This window comes from Chionomys nivalis, chromosome 3 (assembly GCF_950005125.1).
Source record: "Chionomys nivalis chromosome 3, mChiNiv1.1, whole genome shotgun sequence".
Classification (NCBI taxonomy): domain Eukaryota; kingdom Metazoa; phylum Chordata; class Mammalia; order Rodentia; family Cricetidae; genus Chionomys; species Chionomys nivalis.
Window position 1 is genome coordinate 77,575,911 of NC_080088.1, and position 17,603 is coordinate 77,593,513.

The 17,603-nt window shown below is 40.6% G+C and overlaps 2 protein-coding genes across 16 annotated transcripts in view; one reads left to right on the forward strand and one right to left on the reverse strand.

Moving 5' to 3' along the window:
* Dnm1l (dynamin 1 like) overlaps positions 1 to 8,812 on the forward strand; it is a 46,022-nt gene extending 37,210 nt beyond the window's left edge. For 4 of the 13 annotated variants that reach the window (XM_057765171.1, XM_057765172.1, XM_057765176.1 and 1 more), the window contains 7 exons: positions 1,300 to 1,356; positions 1,925 to 2,002; positions 2,312 to 2,344; positions 3,864 to 4,040; positions 4,202 to 4,311; positions 6,080 to 6,239; positions 6,440 to 8,812. In XM_057765171.1, coding sequence (XP_057621154.1) covers positions 1,300 to 1,356; positions 1,925 to 2,002; positions 2,312 to 2,344; positions 3,864 to 4,040; positions 4,202 to 4,311; positions 6,080 to 6,239; positions 6,440 to 6,496 — 672 coding nt within the window. In that variant the 3' untranslated portion in view covers positions 6,497 to 8,812. The remainder of the gene's footprint in view (positions 1 to 1,299; positions 1,357 to 1,924; positions 2,003 to 2,311; positions 2,345 to 3,863; positions 4,041 to 4,201; positions 4,312 to 6,079; positions 6,240 to 6,439) is intronic. The other 9 variants (XM_057765173.1, XM_057765174.1, XM_057765178.1 and 6 more) reach the window with 3 other exon arrangements.
* On the reverse strand, positions 301 to 16,817 carry Yars2 (tyrosyl-tRNA synthetase 2). 3 transcript variants are annotated; one of them, XR_009056848.1, is made up of 7 exons: positions 15,817 to 16,815; positions 14,995 to 15,162; positions 12,216 to 12,371; positions 11,311 to 11,683; positions 9,171 to 9,216; positions 2,555 to 2,725; positions 301 to 672 (listed from the first exon to the last, which is right to left on the reverse strand). XR_009056848.1 is itself a non-coding variant. In XM_057765186.1 (5 exons), exons 1-5 carry the CDS (start codon positions 16,599 to 16,601, stop codon positions 9,057 to 9,059), a joined length of 1,440 nt encoding a protein of 479 aa, XP_057621169.1. In that variant the 5' UTR covers positions 16,602 to 16,817; the 3' UTR covers positions 8,911 to 9,056. The 3 variants fall into 3 exon arrangements, 1 of the variants encoding a protein (XP_057621169.1); XR_009056847.1 differs by lacking the exons at positions 301 to 672; positions 2,555 to 2,725 and having other exon boundaries at positions 8,911 to 9,216; XM_057765186.1 differs by lacking the exons at positions 301 to 672; positions 2,555 to 2,725 and having other exon boundaries at positions 8,911 to 9,216; positions 11,513 to 11,683; positions 15,817 to 16,817.
* Between the last annotated feature and the right edge of the window lie 786 nt (positions 16,818 to 17,603).

Genomic DNA, 17,603 nt, shown 5'->3' on the forward strand with positions numbered 1-17,603 from the left:
GAATGGTCTTGCACCTTTTCAGTAACTATTATAATTTTTTGTATTGAAGTGTATAAAACCAAGTGAATGTTTATAATTGAGGAGTTTTGGTTCTGCAAACTATGAAGGAAACATTCTAAGATTAATAGACTTCATAATTTGGAAAAGTAGTAGATTCTTCAAAGTAAAGCTCCCCCCCCCCGCTTTTTTTAAACATCCAGAAAGTAAATCAGTAAGTTATGTTAAATGTAGGAACATATGGGCTGTACTAGCGAGATAGATAGCACTAGCTGTTCTTCCAGAGGACCTGAATTCAATTTCCAGCACTCACATGGCAGCTCAACTCCAGTTCCAGGGGATCTGACACCTGGCCTCCATAGGCACCAGCATGCATGTGGTACACAGATATACATGCAGGCAAAACACCCATACACATAAAATAAAAATATTTTTAAAAGTCACACTATAGAACTTAAAAAATGACTAGATTTTATATAAAGGATATATAAAAGGGACTTATCAGAAGGACTTATAAGCTGTGGTCCAGCTAATCCAACAGTGGCTGCCTATAAACAGAAAGTTCCAAGAATCCAGTAGTTGTTCAGTCCATGAGGTTGGCGGTCTCAGCTGGTCTTCAGTATATGGTGAAATCACAAAGAAGTAGACTCATTTTTGCTATAAGTAGTTTTATACCTAAGAAATCATTTTGAAACTTCGTTAACTTACAGATCTTTGTAAGCTTGAGTATTTATGAGACGTTTTCATTTAAGGAGCAATTTTGACATGATTTTTTAACTTATATCAATTTTCCAAATGCCTATGAGACTTAGTATCCTCACCTCTATTTGTCTATATGTACTTGGTGCTTGGATACTGCAGGTGCTCAGTACATGACCAGGTGAATCTAACATTGCTAAATTAGATAGGTGACAGGCATTCTGTCAGTTATCAGTGCTTTTTCTAGGAGTCAGTGTTTTTTAAAAGGATAACCCTTTTTTTTTAAACAGATGTTTAAGTTGTGAGTTTTTTGTTTTGTTTTTATAGTCTGAATGACATTTAGGTTTTACATTTTCTATGATTTATATACTTCAAATTCTTCTACCCTTCATTTGGGAGTCCCTGGTCAAAGGAGCTGCTGTTTCTGTGCTGTATTGTATCCCTCAGCAGATTTGTTTTGTTTTTTAATATTATATGGTATCAGTTCCAAGAGTAATAATAAATCTGTAAGTTATTCCACACTTTTCAACTAAGATGAACATGTTGTAGTAGGCCTATATCTCAGTATTCTGATAATCACAAAAATTTGGTTACATTTTATAGGAACAAAGAAGAAACAGGCTAGCAAGAGAACTCCCTTCAGCTGTATCACGAGACAAGGTAAATAAAGTTGTTTTTATAGTATATTCCCCACACCGAGCATTCAGCCTCAGCCGGGTGTATTTCTGTGTGAAAATGTGATTTTCTTTCTCTGATTCTAATACTTTCAGGGTATTAGAATAAGAGTTTAAAAGTTTTTAGAAGCTTTGAATAATTTAAAAAGGTGGCTTTCAAGTGTCAAGGAATCTTTTATTAAGATTCAGATTTGTTCCAAAGTGATTTTATCATAAGAGCTATATGTAATAGGTGTTAATTCTTGGCAGCTGTTGTTCCTTTATCCTGGGTTCCTTGTCAGAAAAGTTATCAGTAAGTCCTCGCCACCCACACACCCTCAAAAAGGAGCAGCAGCTTTAGATTTGGGTGTTCTTACTCATTCATCTGCAGAAAAAAACTTAACACAGGACAGTGCTGTAGGAAATAAAGCAGAGTACAGACTCTCTCCATGGGTACTTTTGTTTTTATACTTGACTATTTTGTTATGGATGGAAAATTTTGTCTATAAAGTGTTTCCAAATGCATTTTTGGCATCCTTGATTTTTTTTTTTCCCTCCTGCATTTTTGCCTTTAGTCTTCTAAAGTTCCAAGTGCTTTGGCACCTGCCTCCCAGGAGCCCTCCCCTGCTGCTTCTGCTGAGGCTGATGGCAAGGTCTGTTCTCATTCCTAATCTAAGCCTGCATGCCAAGTTTGGAGACAGTACGCTGAACAAAACGATATTAATATGGGGTATTGTGTTAGATTAATTTAGCCTAATCCAGATTTTTAAATTGTATAGCAAAGTATATATCCAAGTATTGTTGACATGCTTTCCTTTGCTTGCTATATAGAAGATACCGAAAAGTGATTCTAAAAGGAAAAGTGATTCTAAAAGGAAATTATCTTCTACGTTTAAATTTTCAAGCTATTGCTATTTAAATCTTGCTTGTTAAATTGCATGTTTTAACATATCTTTTAACAGTTAATTCAGGACAGCAGAAGAGAAACTAAAAATGTGAGTCTCTTGCTTTAGAATGGAAATGTTGGTGCCTTTGGTTCTCACTAAAACATTCTTCAGATTCATCAAAAAACCTGTTTGTATAGTAATATCCATTTCTTGTTGTCTGTGTTATAGTCTTAATGTTCCTTTAATCTGTGTAAAGTGGGATTAGCCTCGCTTTAACACTGTTTTAACTGTTAACAATAGTCTTTCTGCCTCTGTTACCTTTAAGATTAGCTTCCCAGTGTCTTCTTTTGGTAGAGATTAAGATTGCAGAGCTGGAAATGGTACTCTGGGACATTTCCTCTGTAAAGGTCTGAGCTCCAGCCTCTCCAGTGCTTTTCTGTGTTTCCCATCAGTGTCTGTATTAACTCTGAATACAGAATTTCATGTGTGCTGTCAAAGATTAAGCAAATTCAGAACATATGAAAATTGTAAGAGTGTAAGGCTTGTCGATTCTTGATAATAGTTTTCACAGAAAATCATGAGTAGAGTACTCAGGCCTATTCCTTTTCCACCTTCTCTCCCATTACTTTCCAGGTTTAAGTTTCTCACCCTCTGAGCCTTACAGATGTCTCCATCTCTCCGCCATGGTCTTCAGAGAACCATGCAAATCACTGCAGAGTTTCATTTCATTCATAGTTCACTTTCCTTATGATTTCATTTATCATAATTCATGTATAACACTAAAAATGTAATTACTCAGTAATTACATATAGACATCACTACTTTTATATTTTTGATACTGTGACAGATTTTTAAATTTGAATGACTGCCCAAACTGCTGTTTTTCTTACAAGAACCGTAAGTCTCCCACTACATGTGTATGACTCAATTCTGTTAACTTTAGAAGATCTTAAAGATCTAAAAACATCTCTTGAACATTGATGTATTTTGTTTTTCCCACTATAGCAAGTAGTCATTTTTTTCTTTTAGAAGTCAGAGTGTGAAAGGGAGCAGTGGATTCTCTCGCTGGATCCTTTCTCAGGAGTATAGACTCTGAGGGCTATGCTGTGTTTATGTTACGTTTCACATTTTAGATAGCTTGTTACTGTGATAGTTGGGTCTAAGAATGTAGACTTCCTTTTATTAAAGACTTTTTTCTTTTGACTATCAGGGATATAAATTAGTTTTAGAAATATGTAGAGACATGAGCTCACAGCGGTGTAAACTCATAGTTGAATGGTTAGTGCTGAAGATTACTTTGAGATGGAACCACATGGCAGTCCTGTTTTCTTGTCTTTTAATCTAGTGTTTGAGGAGTGGAGAATGATGCAACATTTTGAAAAGTCAGTAAATGATAAATACAAAGTAAAAATTAAATGGAGCCTGAACTGGCTATTGGCTTGCAGACAGCTTCATACAGAACCTCTCAGGTTTCTAGTGGCAAATGCCACCATCATCTCTGACTTTATTGTCTATTTGAATAAATTCCAGATAGGTGCTACCTGTATGTTCTTGATTACCATCCAAGAAAATGAGCTTCATTTGTTGTTAAATACACAGAGTATAGGTTTGGAACATGTGCTTTCAGGTTGCATCTGCAGGTGGTGGGATTGGAGATGGTGGTCAAGAACCAGCAACAGGCAACTGGAGAGGAATGCTGAAAACTTCAAAAGCTGAAGAACTACTTGCTGAAGAAAAATCAAAACCGATTCCAATTATGCCAGCAAGTCCACAAAAAGGCCATGCTGTCAATTTGCTGGATGTGGTAAGTCATAACAATCTAACTTAAATCTACAGACGTACCAAGTTAGTAGCAGACTGTCTCTAAACAGAAGAAATTAAAGTCTCAATTTTTTTTAACTTTTAAATATTAAATGTTGCCATTTCAGAATGGCACAGAAGTAATATTTTCCCTTATCCTTTTAGCCAGTTCCAGTGGCACGAAAGCTGTCTGCCCGTGAGCAGCGGGACTGTGAGGTTATTGAAAGACTCATCAAGTCATACTTTCTAATTGTCAGAAAGAATATTCAAGACAGGTCAGTATTAATATATAAATATTGCTGGGTGAGTTCATGATCTGTTTCATAAAATCATACGTTAAAAATTGATTTCAAAACTTAACTGTGGTAGCAAGATTGTCTTATGGAAGTGTGGTAGCATTCCATGATTAGGATATTATGTATCAGCTAGAAAAAAATTAAAATAAGAGGATCTAGGAATAGTAATGTGTGTCTGCAATCATAGATATAGATTCAGCCTTAAGGAGAATGATCACAAATAGAAGGCCAGTCTGAAAACAAACTAGAGAAGGGTAACAGTGTGGTTCCATGCTATATACAGTATAGAATTAGCTTAGTACAGTATTAATGAGGCCCTGGATTCAACCCCTCACGGTGCTCTGAAAAAAATTGAGAAAAATACAGTTGATGTGGTTAGATTTTATTCAGTATAAAAGTACACTCTTTGCCAGTAATAACATCCTATCTGCCTCACTTCTAATACACCATATTTATGACCTAGCCTATTAGACATTTCATGCTAGTGGGAAATTAATTAATATGTGGCCTTTTGTCTGGCTTCCTTCATTTGTGGGTGCCCCTCCCCCCTTTAAAAAAAATTTAAGAAAACCTTGTGTTGTGGTTATTTTCACTCTCACTTCCCCAACTCTTCCCGGATCCATCCCCCTCTGTCCTTTCTCACCCAAATAAGTGTTTGTTTTTCCCTTCCTCAGTCAAGGCCAGTTTGTGCTGCCTAATGTTTTTGGATGTATGGCCTTCTGCTGGAGTTTGACTGACTTAACAGGGCCTATACTCTAACCCTTTCCCAGCAGCTAAGAATGGCCAGTAGCTCCTCTACTGGGGGTGGAGTTTTTGGACCTCACACCCTAATCATGTTGAATTTTGCACTGTTTTGTGTGTGCTGCCACAACAGCTGAATTCATATTTGCAGATGGCCCCGCTATGTCCAGAAAAGTTTCCTTGTCATCCCCTACCTCTTCCACAATGATCCTTGACCCTTGGAGGAGATAAATGCTGGACATTGTGTGATGTCTTATTCTCTGCATCTTGGCCACCTGCAGGTCTCTATGTAAATCACCATCTACAACAAAGTTTCTCCCATGAGAGTTAAGAGGTGTCTCAATCTATAGGTATCATGATAGGTCACTATGATACTACCCCATTTAGTATAATAGTATTAGGTTATTTTCTAAGGTCTTGGTCCAGTAATGGTGCCGGGTATGGGATTTATCATGTAGAGTGGGCCTTAAATCTAATCTACTTGTCACTATGTTTTAAAGCTTATTCATACTACAGTATGGATCAGCACTTCCTTTTTACAGTTGACTATATCAACTCATCACACTATGGATATTTGATTTTCAGTTTTGGCTATTAAGAATAGTGGTCATTGTTGTGTTTATATATGGGATAAGTGGGATGAATGAAGCTAAATTTTCAAAGATTGTAGCTTTGATTAATGTTACTTGGAGTAAGTATATTAAATATTCAGTGTTCTTATTTTTTTACGAAGCCACACTGTTTAGAGCAGTGAGCCTTTAATATAGTTAGTTCCTCATGTTGTGGTGACTCCCTACCATAAAATTATTTTCATTGCTACTTGATAGTTAATTTTGCTACTGCTGTGAATCAAAATGTAAATAACTGATATGCAATGGCTTTGAAAGGGTCATTTGGCTCCTCCCCACCCCCACGGAGGAATCGTGACTCATACTGAAAACCACTGGTCTAAATTTTTTAAAATAGAATTATTACCAAAACTTCATGATTTTACTTTGTTTTGCAGTGTCCCAAAGGCAGTAATGCATTTTCTGGTTAATCATGTGAAAGATACTCTTCAGAGTGAATTAGTAGGGCAGCTATATAAGTCTTCCTTATTAGATGACCTTCTGACTGAATCTGAGGACATGGCACAGCGTAGGAAAGAAGCAGCTGATATGCTAAAGGTAACTATTAAGTTGTTTCCGGTTTTCTCAAAAATTTTTAAATTGCATTCTGATTTTGCCTTCCACCCCACCCAGTAGTACTTGATTATACTCAAATTTCAGAAAAGATACTGCCTTTCTTTTAAACATTGAAAATGGAGACATTTCTTTACAAAATTTAGATTAACATTGTAACTGGAGTTTTTATTCTTTTAATACAGGCATTACAAGGAGCCAGTCAAATTATTGCTGAAATCCGAGAGACTCATCTCTGGTGATCAGAACTGTTAACACCCAGACTGTGTTGACTTGAACCTGGTAGCTACTCTCTACCTGAGTAGAAGTTTATTTATGAACTCTTGTGTATTGCAGCGTATGAATTTGCTCGTGTGAAGATTGGCTATAAGCTGAAAAGTATACTCTGCATTACAAAACAAATCACACATTTAATTCACATTTTTAAAGTTTCCTATGATACATGTATATCAAGTCTGTCTCAGTCAAGCTTACGAGAACAATGGATGTTCTAGCTGTACAAAGCAGTTTGCGTGTGGAGATGATGACCCATGTAACTTTTCTGTAGTCTTAAAGCTACAGCCATAGTCCTCAGAAAGAAAGCTCCAGGACATTTCATGACTATAATGCATGCACTATTTATATAGACTGATCTGGCTTTAAAAGATGGAGCCTGACAAGTGTATCCACCTATCCTTCATTTTTATAGTCTTAAAAAACAAAACTCTGTAACCTTTGCTGTTTTAAGAAATGTGTAAGATCCAAAAGACTTATAAAGATGTAGGAACAGACTGTTGTTATTGGTTTATCCACTTCAAAGTCTACACTGTGTAGTATTAAAAATTAAAATATACTTTGACTCATAATTAAGTCTGAAGACATGAATTGACTTCCTACATTAAAAACTATTGGGAATGTACTTGGTAATAATAGCCAGTCCTTTTACTTTCTAAAAGATCCAATGGTGACCTAAATTTCCCATAGTTTACAATAGAATAACAGCAATTCAAATACACCTTTAAAGTGGGACAACTGCATCGGGCTCCAAGACTCACAGTGAGGTGGGACCTAAAATTCCACTCTGTACAAACTGGTAATAGCCACGTTAGTTCCATACCAAGAGAAAACATCACAATGATGGTATGAAAACACTAGTGGAACTTTGTTTCTTAAAGATAAATACTTGGACATACACCTAGAAGCTTACAGACTATTAGAATGTATTCAGAGGTTGAGGGTCATGTTTACAACCTATTGTGTGAAAATTGTCTGGACAATTCATGGTGTAAATTAAGCATTAAAAAATTTTCAGACCTAAGTAAAAATCTTTGGTGTATCTAGTTCTGTCTCCAACCAAATAATACATTAGTGTTAAAAACACTAAAATTTCTTTTCAGGTTGGCATTTTATGAAACATTAGCAAGGAAAACAACATATTATCTATTAGTTTTTGATACCCACTTAGTAATCTCAAACGCAGAAGAGTCCATTTCAATCTGATGATACAGTACTCAGTCTATTAACAGTACCAACTTGACAGGAAGTGCACACTGCCTTCTTGTTAGCACTTGGACAACTATTAGGTATCCATGGTTTATTTCTTAAGAGGGATGACTACCACTTTTTTTAATTTGTATAGGGAGAAAATCCACCTTTAGCCAACATTTCAAGTAGATTTTAAATGGAAGATACTAGCTTTAAAAATATACTACAGTAGTGCACTTGTTAGCACTACACACTTTGTACAAAGAGAAGCTTCTTTTGTGTGCTTTTACACCAAGTTGTGTTCAGAAACGAGATAATTTGTCGTATTTATAAGATCACTGTGTTCTTTCTGTGTAAATAAAGCTGCTAGTATGAAATGACATTAAAGTTTGCCAGAAAATCAATTTTCCCAGACTTGCCTCAGAAAACGGTGTATCTACTTCATAACCTAACAATTCAACTTATATTGCACCAAAAGTTTTACGGCGTTTTTCCTATTCCATTGTCACCACCAAGGCCCTGTTAATCTCCATGTCTACAGATTGAAAACAGAAACTTGTTCCAAGTAATCCAGGGGTGAATGCTCAGAATGTCAACAGTATACTTTGCTGTGAGACTCCCAGAAGCTGCTCAACACTTCATGTTTCACTGCTCCCATGCACAGCTGGGGGGCACTCTCTTGATTTTTACAGAATCAGTTCTGGAGAATTAACTATTTGCGTAGTATATACAAACCTCAACTACTCTGGCCTCAAGACTTTTCTGTCTTTGTTGTTCTTGTGACTGCATACTTGGCAAGTATACTTGCATACTTTGATGTCTTAAGATTTCTGCCGTAGGAACCCCATTGACAAACTATGAGTAAAAATACTGAAACACAAGCAAGGATGTGGAAAACTGAACTACAAACGAAATCAGGTACTGCTTTGTGTTTTGTTGGAGAAGAAACTATTCCTTATTACAGTTTCTATTAAAAACTATTGCCACGTCTTTTTAAAAATTATGTTTACTTCTTAGCATAAGTCACAAATTGATTTCTAACTTCTAACCAGACCTTAGAAGCTTGTCTAGTTTATAGAAGTATGTAACACTACTGAACCCCGTAAGTGCTCTTTGCCTTAGGTAATGAATAATCCCATATGCTTCATTTCCATTGTACTTCCTCATCAGTCCAAGAAGCAAGATGGCCAGATCTTTCATAAGAATAACACAATTAAATAACACTTTATTTATTTAATAATGCACAAAAGTATTTATATTGTAAGACCTTGTGTTTGTTCCATTCTTGGAAAACCTGCCATGATTTGAAAAATGATGGATAAATTTGAACAAAATCTTTCACAACTGAAGCCATTTTATAATGTAGAAATTCCTTTTTCCTATTTTAAGTAAGGAAAGTCCATTCTTGAGAATATGTTGTCCAATTACTAAAACACTCTCAGGATTTGTTACCTGTCTGTGATTTATGCTGACTCCGCCCTCTGTTATCATCCGATACCTGAAAATAGAAAGGTTTAATAACTAGAAGCATCCAATCACCTGACATGACCTTTCTGTCAGTATGTTGTCTGGCTGACGTGAACTCACACTGCAGCTCAGATGGGTCTTAAACCTGTGATCCTCCTGCCTTAACCTCCCAAGCATCTGAGATTACAGGCCTGCACTACTGGCTCAGATGGACCAGCTTTTTGACACATTCTCTCTCTTTCTCTCTCACACACACACACAAATTGTTTTTTGAGACAGAGTTTCTCCATGGCTGTGGAGCCTATCCTGGAACTAGCTCTTGTAGACCAGGCTGGCCTCAAACTCACAGAGATCCACCTGCCTCTGCGTCCCAAGTGCTGGGATTAAAAGGAATGTGCCACCACCGCCCGGCCTCATAATGGTATTTAATGGAGAATCAATTTCAGAATCTCTCTATTCTTCTGGAGGGGAAAAACTGCCAGACAAGAAACTTCTAAAAACAAAAAAGAACAATTTGCCTTTAAAGTATGCTACCCATAAGACAAAAGTAACAAATACCCCTACTTGACGCTTTAAGAAAACTGATAGGAAACTAGAAAATATTAAGACTGAATAGGGATGGGGGACGCTTTGTTAACCAATTATCTTCAAGAGGTGGGACGAAATTAGGGTGTGGCTTTCTGGGACCCAGAGAAAACGGGACGCATGGCCCAGGTTCTTTAGCCGCATGGCTGAGCTTGGACTTCTTGTTCCTGTTTAGAGAGTTTTTTTCCTTAAAATAAATAAAAATAGAATTATCTTTTAACTAGCCTGGATATTTCCTGATTCAAGCTAACTTCTGCAGAATAGTACTATTTAAAATAAAAAGAAAATTTTCTTAATCAACTGATTTTCTAAGTGGAAAAATCAGTAGCTAATTTAATAAATGTATGATAGCAGAAGGAGGTTTTACTGAAGTTCACATCCAGTTCATTCAATAAATTTCTTACTATGTGCTAACCATAACTAGCATCAAAGAGATAAAGACAAAGCTAACACCAATTCCCAGCACTGTATTGTGTGATAAAGGACTAGATGTTTCTCTGGGAGGCACAATGACATTTTTAACAAATAAGATGCTAAGACACCGGATGATCATAATTTTGACAAGAAGAAACAAAAAGGAGCCTTGAAAATCTGTGAATAAACACTGGCTTTCTTTTATCCGCATGTGTTACTAAATAAAGTTAAGCAACTCATTGAACATAGCTTTATAAAATCAAGCCAGCAACAAAAATGTTTCTATTTAGAAATAAATTCCTTTCTTGTAGGAAGATGTTACATGGTGAATATGTAGACCAACGCTATTATTGATGTTATGAACAATGCTGACTCTGACTAATCAACAAACGTACCAGTGTGATGATCACAAGAAAATTCATAAACCCAGACTTGCTGGAGGGGAGAATTGGACTCCAGCCTTAAATTTAGTGTACTTTAGGTAAAATGTATTAGGAAATAAATAAGGTAGAGTGGCAGATCATGAACATGGCACTTGGTCTGCACCCAGAGGCAGACATTCCAAAACAAGAGAAAATAACTGTAACATGTCATTTATGTAATAACCATGGGCAAATGACATGGACTTTCTGTGCAAAGTCCCAAAGATGAGGCACCAAAAGTGTCTGATTATTGCTTTTCCTTGTACAAGTTGCTTGCTGTTCATTTATAAATGGATATTCCACGTGCCAGATGACTTTTTGTAGAGCAAGTACCCTAATAATAATGATAGGGCTGAGGAATTGCAATAAGCAGAAAAATGTAATTCCCAAAGGGAATAGTCTATAGCTTATAAGCTTTATGAAGTTCTGTTTCTATGTTCATTTCTTTTCAATGATTAAATTTTTTAAGAGGGAAGTCCTGAGAATCTTTACACTTCTGTGACCAAACCTGAGCTGACTGATCCTAGAAAAATACTGAATGAAAGAGCACTGTCCTCTACAGCGAGGTCAAGGCATTTTCAACTATATGGCCCTGCCTCCTGCAGGAAGTGAGTTACCTGAAAGCACTATCAGGAGAACGCTCTGGAAACATGCTGTCAAGGGCAACGTTTCATTGTGGACTAAGGATCAAAGTTGAATCTTACCCTCGGGGACCATCTGGAATGGCATTTGCTTTGCGACATGTATCGATGACACTTGTTCCAGGGTCAAGAACTAATTCAGAAAATGAAGCTTCTCTAAACAGTTCTTTTAATTCTTGGTCAGACATGACCTCCAGTGCCTCTATGCTGCTATGGTAAAGGGCTTGTGTTTCATTGTGGACTAAGGATCAAAGTTGAATCTTACCCTCGGGGACCATCTGGAATGGCATTTGCTTTGCGACATGTATCGATGACACTTGTTCCAGGGTCAAGAACTAATTCAGAAAATGAAGCTTCTCTAAACAGTTCTTTTAATTCTTGGTCAGACATGACCTCCAGTGCCTCTATGCTGCTATGGTAAAGGGCTTGTGTACACCTGGAAAACATTAAACCACATCAGGGCTGCTTACACCCACCCCACCCTCAACCAACTGTGGAATGCCTACTGTGTTCCACAGTGTAGTTTTTCATTTAGCAGCATCTATTTTGTGCAATTCACTAACTTTTAAAGATCTATCCAAGAAAGACAATTTTAAAATACTAAAGTTAAATACAGTCCAGCTTAGTCATGAGAAACTCCTAAAACATCATCTCCAATTTTTCTTGTCTAGCCGCTATATTTAAATAAGCATTAACTTCTCCTCTCACCATTCCCAAGCTGCCTGAAATCGTGAGATTTCCCCCTTCCTTGTTAGCATTAAACTTAGTATTACACTTGTTCGGGCGGCTCTATTGTACTGTGGGTAAAGCTTCTCTGTCATTTCTAGGGGACACAATCTTACAGCCACGCCAGTTTCCAATTCTCTGACTCTGATACACTCTTTCCTCCCTTTCTTCCAAGATGTTCTCCGTGCCTTCTGTATAGAGCTGTGTTGTGGAGTGGGAACATTAACTATTCTAAAGCCAACCTTTTAGCAGAGTCCAGACCTTCTTGTCCATGAACAAGTTTTGTTACTTCTGCAGCCAGTCGTTTCTGAGCACCCCGCTTTTCTGGTTCTTTGACATGCAGCTGCATAATGTGATCAATCTCCGGAAGGGGAAGGAAAGTGAAGAGCTTCAGGTACCTGCAGGACAAGGAATGATGCATTAGATGTGCACCATCCACTAGCTCCCTCAGGAGAAGAAAAACTACTTCATGTACTCAAGCTGTACACTTAGACATACACTACCCTAGTGGACACTATTTTCCAATATTTGTTTTCCACATTCCTTAAGTAACAAAATGGTACAAAAATAAACGAAGGCTCCAACCCCATCTCCTTCCCTTTTCAATGCCGAGATAATTTGTGTGCCTCCTAGAGCATTCTTTGATGTTTTTGTTTTTATGTGTATTCTTTTTTTTTTTTTTTTTTTTTTTTTGGTTTTTCGAGACAGGGTTTCTCTGTGGTTTTGGAGCCTGTCCTGGAACTAGCTCTTGTAGACCAGGCTGGTCTCGAACTCACAGAGATCCGCCTGCCTCTGCCTCCCAAGTGCTGGGATTAAAGGCGTGCGCCACCATCGCCCGGCTTTATGTGTATTCTTTTTTTTTTTTTTTTTGGTTTTTCGAGACAGGGTTTCTCTGTGGCTTTGGAGCCTGTCCTGGAACTAGCTCTGTAGACCAGGCTGGTCTCGAACTCACAGAGATCCGCCTGCCTCTGCCTCCCGAGTGCTGGGATTAAAGGCGTGCGCCACCATCGCCCGGCTTTTATGTGTATTCTTAAATAGCATGTGTAACTTAAAATTTGACATGAATAGTATTCTGTAGGTTAACTTTTGCAAAATGCTATGTAGAAAAAAGCTTAATGAGCCGGGCGATGGTGGCGCACGCCTTTAATCCCAGCACTCGGGAGGCAGAGGCAGGCGGATCTCTGTGAGTTCGAGACCAGCCTGGTCTACAGAGCTAGTTCCAGGACAGGTTCCAAAGCCACAGAGAAACCCTGTCTCGAAAAACCAAAAAAAAAAAAAGCTTAATGAAGCATTATAAAGCACACACTTAGGATGTCATCCTCTTAAAAAAATATAAGATCATGAATAAAATCATGCAAAATACCTTTTTCTGTCTAATTACTCTGACATACCAGCATGTTCAGGAGATTTATGAGATCACAAGCATAGCTTTCCAAGCTGCTGATACTCTACTGTGGGCATTGTGTGTTACTTTTAACATAATAATCATGGCATGAATACCCTCATACTTTTCTTGTACACACATGCATGAGTTTGTTAGGCATATGCCCAGTGGAGACTGTCAGATCGCAGCTTATGTACAACTATTATTTCAAAGACCTCTAAGTTTATTCCCCCATCACTCTGGAATAGTTGGTACTGTCATTGGTGCAACAGGAGACAAAGACCAGCGTCTGAGAAGTTCTTCCTCCGACATTTGCACTCAGGGAAAGCTGAATCGTTGATCATACCACAGAAGACTTGAGAAGACCAACCAGAGCGAAACAAGATGAGTGGGTTTATTAAGATTAAGGTGCAGCCGGGCGGTGGTGGCGCACGCCTTTAATCCCAGCACTCGGGAGGCAGAGGTAGGCGGATCTCTGTGAGTTCAAGACCAGCCTGGTCTACAAGAGCTAGTTCCAAGACAGGCTCCAAAACCACAGAGAAACCCTGTCTCGAAAAACCAAAAAAAAAAAAAAAAAAAGATTAAGGTGCAATACACAACTGAGACTCACGACTAGGTAGGTATCTTCACAACAGCTACCAGAGGATTTTGTGGCTAAATTACACGGCTCAAAAGACTGATTTGCCACATTCAAAAATTAAGCAAAACTTAAAACTTAAGTAAAAATAAAGGAAATGGCTTTTTTAAAGTATCTTTGCAAATGAAACTGTATGTGGTACATTGTTTAGATTTAGTAAGAGGAGGGTCTCAAGATGCTGCCCAAGACAGCCTGGAACTTAAAGAGACGCCCAGCCTAAGCCTCTCCCACAACTGGAATCACAGGTACATTTCACCAGCAGAGGAAAACCTAAAGGTGTTTGATGGTACACTACAGAAAAGAAACTGGAGAGTCTTAGCTGTGAGATGCGACAAAGGGAGAGGCTGCTTAAGATAAAAGGAGTGACTATCTGAAAATGTGCAAGTGATACATACAATCCTATGAACTTGCTAGACAGAGATAAAGACGATTTGGGCTTGAAATTTTCTAGCCAGTCGCTGTTTTAAGCAGCAAACAGTACCCAGAAGGACTGAGGTGTGGTGTCATGTAGAAGGAAGAGCATGGGGAAACCTCACCACTGCCAGGCACAAGGGTGCAGTCAGTAATCCCAGCTGGACACCGTCCTGGGCAACTACATCTGCAACATCTGAATTTTTTTTTTTTTTTGGTTTTTCGAGACAGGGTTTCTCTGTAGCTTTGGTGCCTGCCCCGGAACTAGCTCTTGTAGACTAGGCTGGCCTCGAACTCCCGAGTGCTGGGATTAAAGGCGTGTGCCACCACCACCTGGCCAACATCTGAATTTTTTTTCAGGCCTGGGGTGTATACAGCTCAATGGTAAGCACCCGCCTAAAAGTTGTTCAACCCTGGGTTCAACTCTAGTAGTGTAAAAATAAATTCATGACAGTCAAACGGCAATATCCTGTGAAGATACCGTAAATAGAACAACATAAAAAAAAATCTATGAAGACTAAAGGTTCAATAGCTAAGGCTGAATCACGAGTACATATTAATTTTTCTCAGCTTTCAATTAAAAGCTCACCTCTCCACAGAATCATCCTGCTGTCTGACAAAGAACTGATAAAGCTCAAATGGTGATGTCTTCTCTCGGTCTAGCCAAACGGCGTTGCCAGCCGACTTCCCCAGCTTTGCTCCAGTTGTACTTGTAATCAGTGGAACAGTGATTCCGAATACATCTTCTCCGGTCAACCTACACATACATTCACGGTATTCTGTAAGCACAATCAGGCCCACCAAGCAAAATTCAGATTTGAGTCTGGTTACTTACTATGTTGGGTTTTTTTGTTGTTTTTTCTTTGTTTGTTTTTAAATACTCCTCTCAATCTGGATGGACTCTAGTCCTTAGGAACTATAGCAGCATTCACTTTATAGTTACTTAGATCTGTCATGCTGAACTGCGATTGCACGAAACCTACAGGCAGTGATTTTGAAAGATCAGGTGGAAAAAAGACAAAACTGGGTGAAGGGGCACTAGGAAGGTACATTTAGGAGGTGCTTTGTAAAGAGTTTTTGTTTCTTTATGATTTTGCCGTGTAGCACACGAGCCAGCCCTACCCTCCAAGTTCCTCTAGAAAATGCTGTGAAAATCCTTACGGGGCGAAGGGCTAAAAGAACAGGAATCCAACTATTTTCAGGTATAAATCACAAGTTGGATACTGAGGGTGACTCAGACATAATCCAACTCTTTAAGTGGCCGGCTTTCGGCAGTTCTGCAACACCCCCATAACTCAGACCTTCTAACTCGCAAGGGCAGCATCTTTCTCTGAGCATCTTCATCTCGGCTAAGGGACTACTAGGGGGCAGCACTCGCCCTGGATTTCTGGAGACTCTAACCCACGCTTACTTGTGGACGAACTCGTAGCCCGACACGATGTTGCCCAGCTGATCCGCCCCGCCGAGCTGCACGCGGCAGCCGTAGCGCCGGAAGAGGTGGTAGAAGTCGTAGGCCTGCAGCACCTGGTAGAAGAACTCGGCCAGGCTCATGCCCTCGGGGCTCTTGAGGCGACTCTGCACGCTCTGGCGGCTCAGCAGCGTGCCCATGCGGAAGTGGCCGCCCACGGTGGCCAGGAAGTTCACGAGGTGCTGCTCCTGGAACCAGGCGGCGTTGTCGAGCACCGTGAAGGAGCCCCAGGACCGGCCGTCGCCGAAGAGGCGCGCGTGGTTGGCGGCCAGGCCCTCGAGCCCCCGCCGCAGGGCGCGCGCGTTGGCCTGCACGCGCTCGGCGCTCAGCGCCTCCCGCCCCTTGCTCCGGCCGCTGGGGTCCCCCAGGCGGGCCGTGGAGCCCCCCACGAGCGCGATGGCGTTGTGGCCGGCTCGCTGGAAGTGGAAGAGCCCCAGCAAGGTCAGCAGGTGGCCCACGTGCAGCGAGTCGCCCGTGGGGTCGAAGCCGCAGTACACCGTCTGGGGTGACGCGCCCGCCCTGCGGCGGTCGAAGAGTTCGGGGAGCTCTGTCTTCGTGCCGCTCTCGGGGAAGAACTCCTTGAACAGGCCGCGAGCCCTCGGGGCCGCCAGCATCCCCCGCGCGCCCGGACGCACCACACGCGGGCCACGCTGCCAGACCCCGGCCTGGGGCGTACGGTACAGGCGCCTCAGCGTGGGCGCCGCCATGTTGCACCACGCGCAGGGCATGCTGGGCCTTGGCCGCCCAGCGACCTCGCGCGCCTCAGGGTCTCTCTGCGCATGCACCGCCGGGGCGGGCGCCTGAGTCCGAGTAAACTTTATAGTGCTGTGGGCAATTCTGCAATGTGGACCACGTGAGTCCCGTCTTGTGGCCCCCAGTGCTCTCCGAGTGGACGTCACGGTAGTATTTCCTATCTCACAGCTGTTTACTGTTAATTAAATGATCATGCTGAAAGCCTGTGACGCTCAAGTTCCGGAAGTCTGTAGAAAGAGATTGGGACTTGGTTCAGGCTCGGAGCGCTGTGGAGACAAAAATCTCGTTGTACCAATTTCCCAAGTTAATGAGAGCCTCAGCACGCACGCGCGCGCGCGCACACACACCGTCCTTAGTGAGTGTCCCAGCACGTACACACACACACACACACACACACACACACACACACACACACACACCGTCTTTAGTGAGTGTCCTGGAGGTGGCAGTCTACACACACACACTACACTGTCTTTAGTGAGTGTCCTGGAGGTGGCAGTCTACACACACACACACACACACACACACACACACTACACTGTCTTTAGTGAGTGTCCTGGAGGTGGCAGTCTCCTCCAAGCTATAGCGAGTGGCAAATCCGAGGTCATTCAAATCCCTAATCTGTCAGGTGCTTTCAGAACTCCCGCTGACCAGGATGAGAATTCTCACTATCTGGCAGGTGAGCCAGCCACCAGGTTCCATCGTAAAATCTGACTCGTTTTCTTTAAACAATTTAACTAGCATACAGGAATTGTACAAAATAATGAAATTTACCCCGACATTTTCAGACATGAGTGTACTTTGACCTTATTTGACCTTGTGCTGGACTCCCTCAACTGCCGGTTAGAGATTCGAGTGCAGGAGGATTACTGAGAAGTGCCGTTTGTGGACAAGGCCTGCAAAAGCATGAGAGACGTGGGAGTATGGAGGGAGAGGGGAACAACTGAGCTGTGCTGGCTGGTTTTATGTCAGCTTGA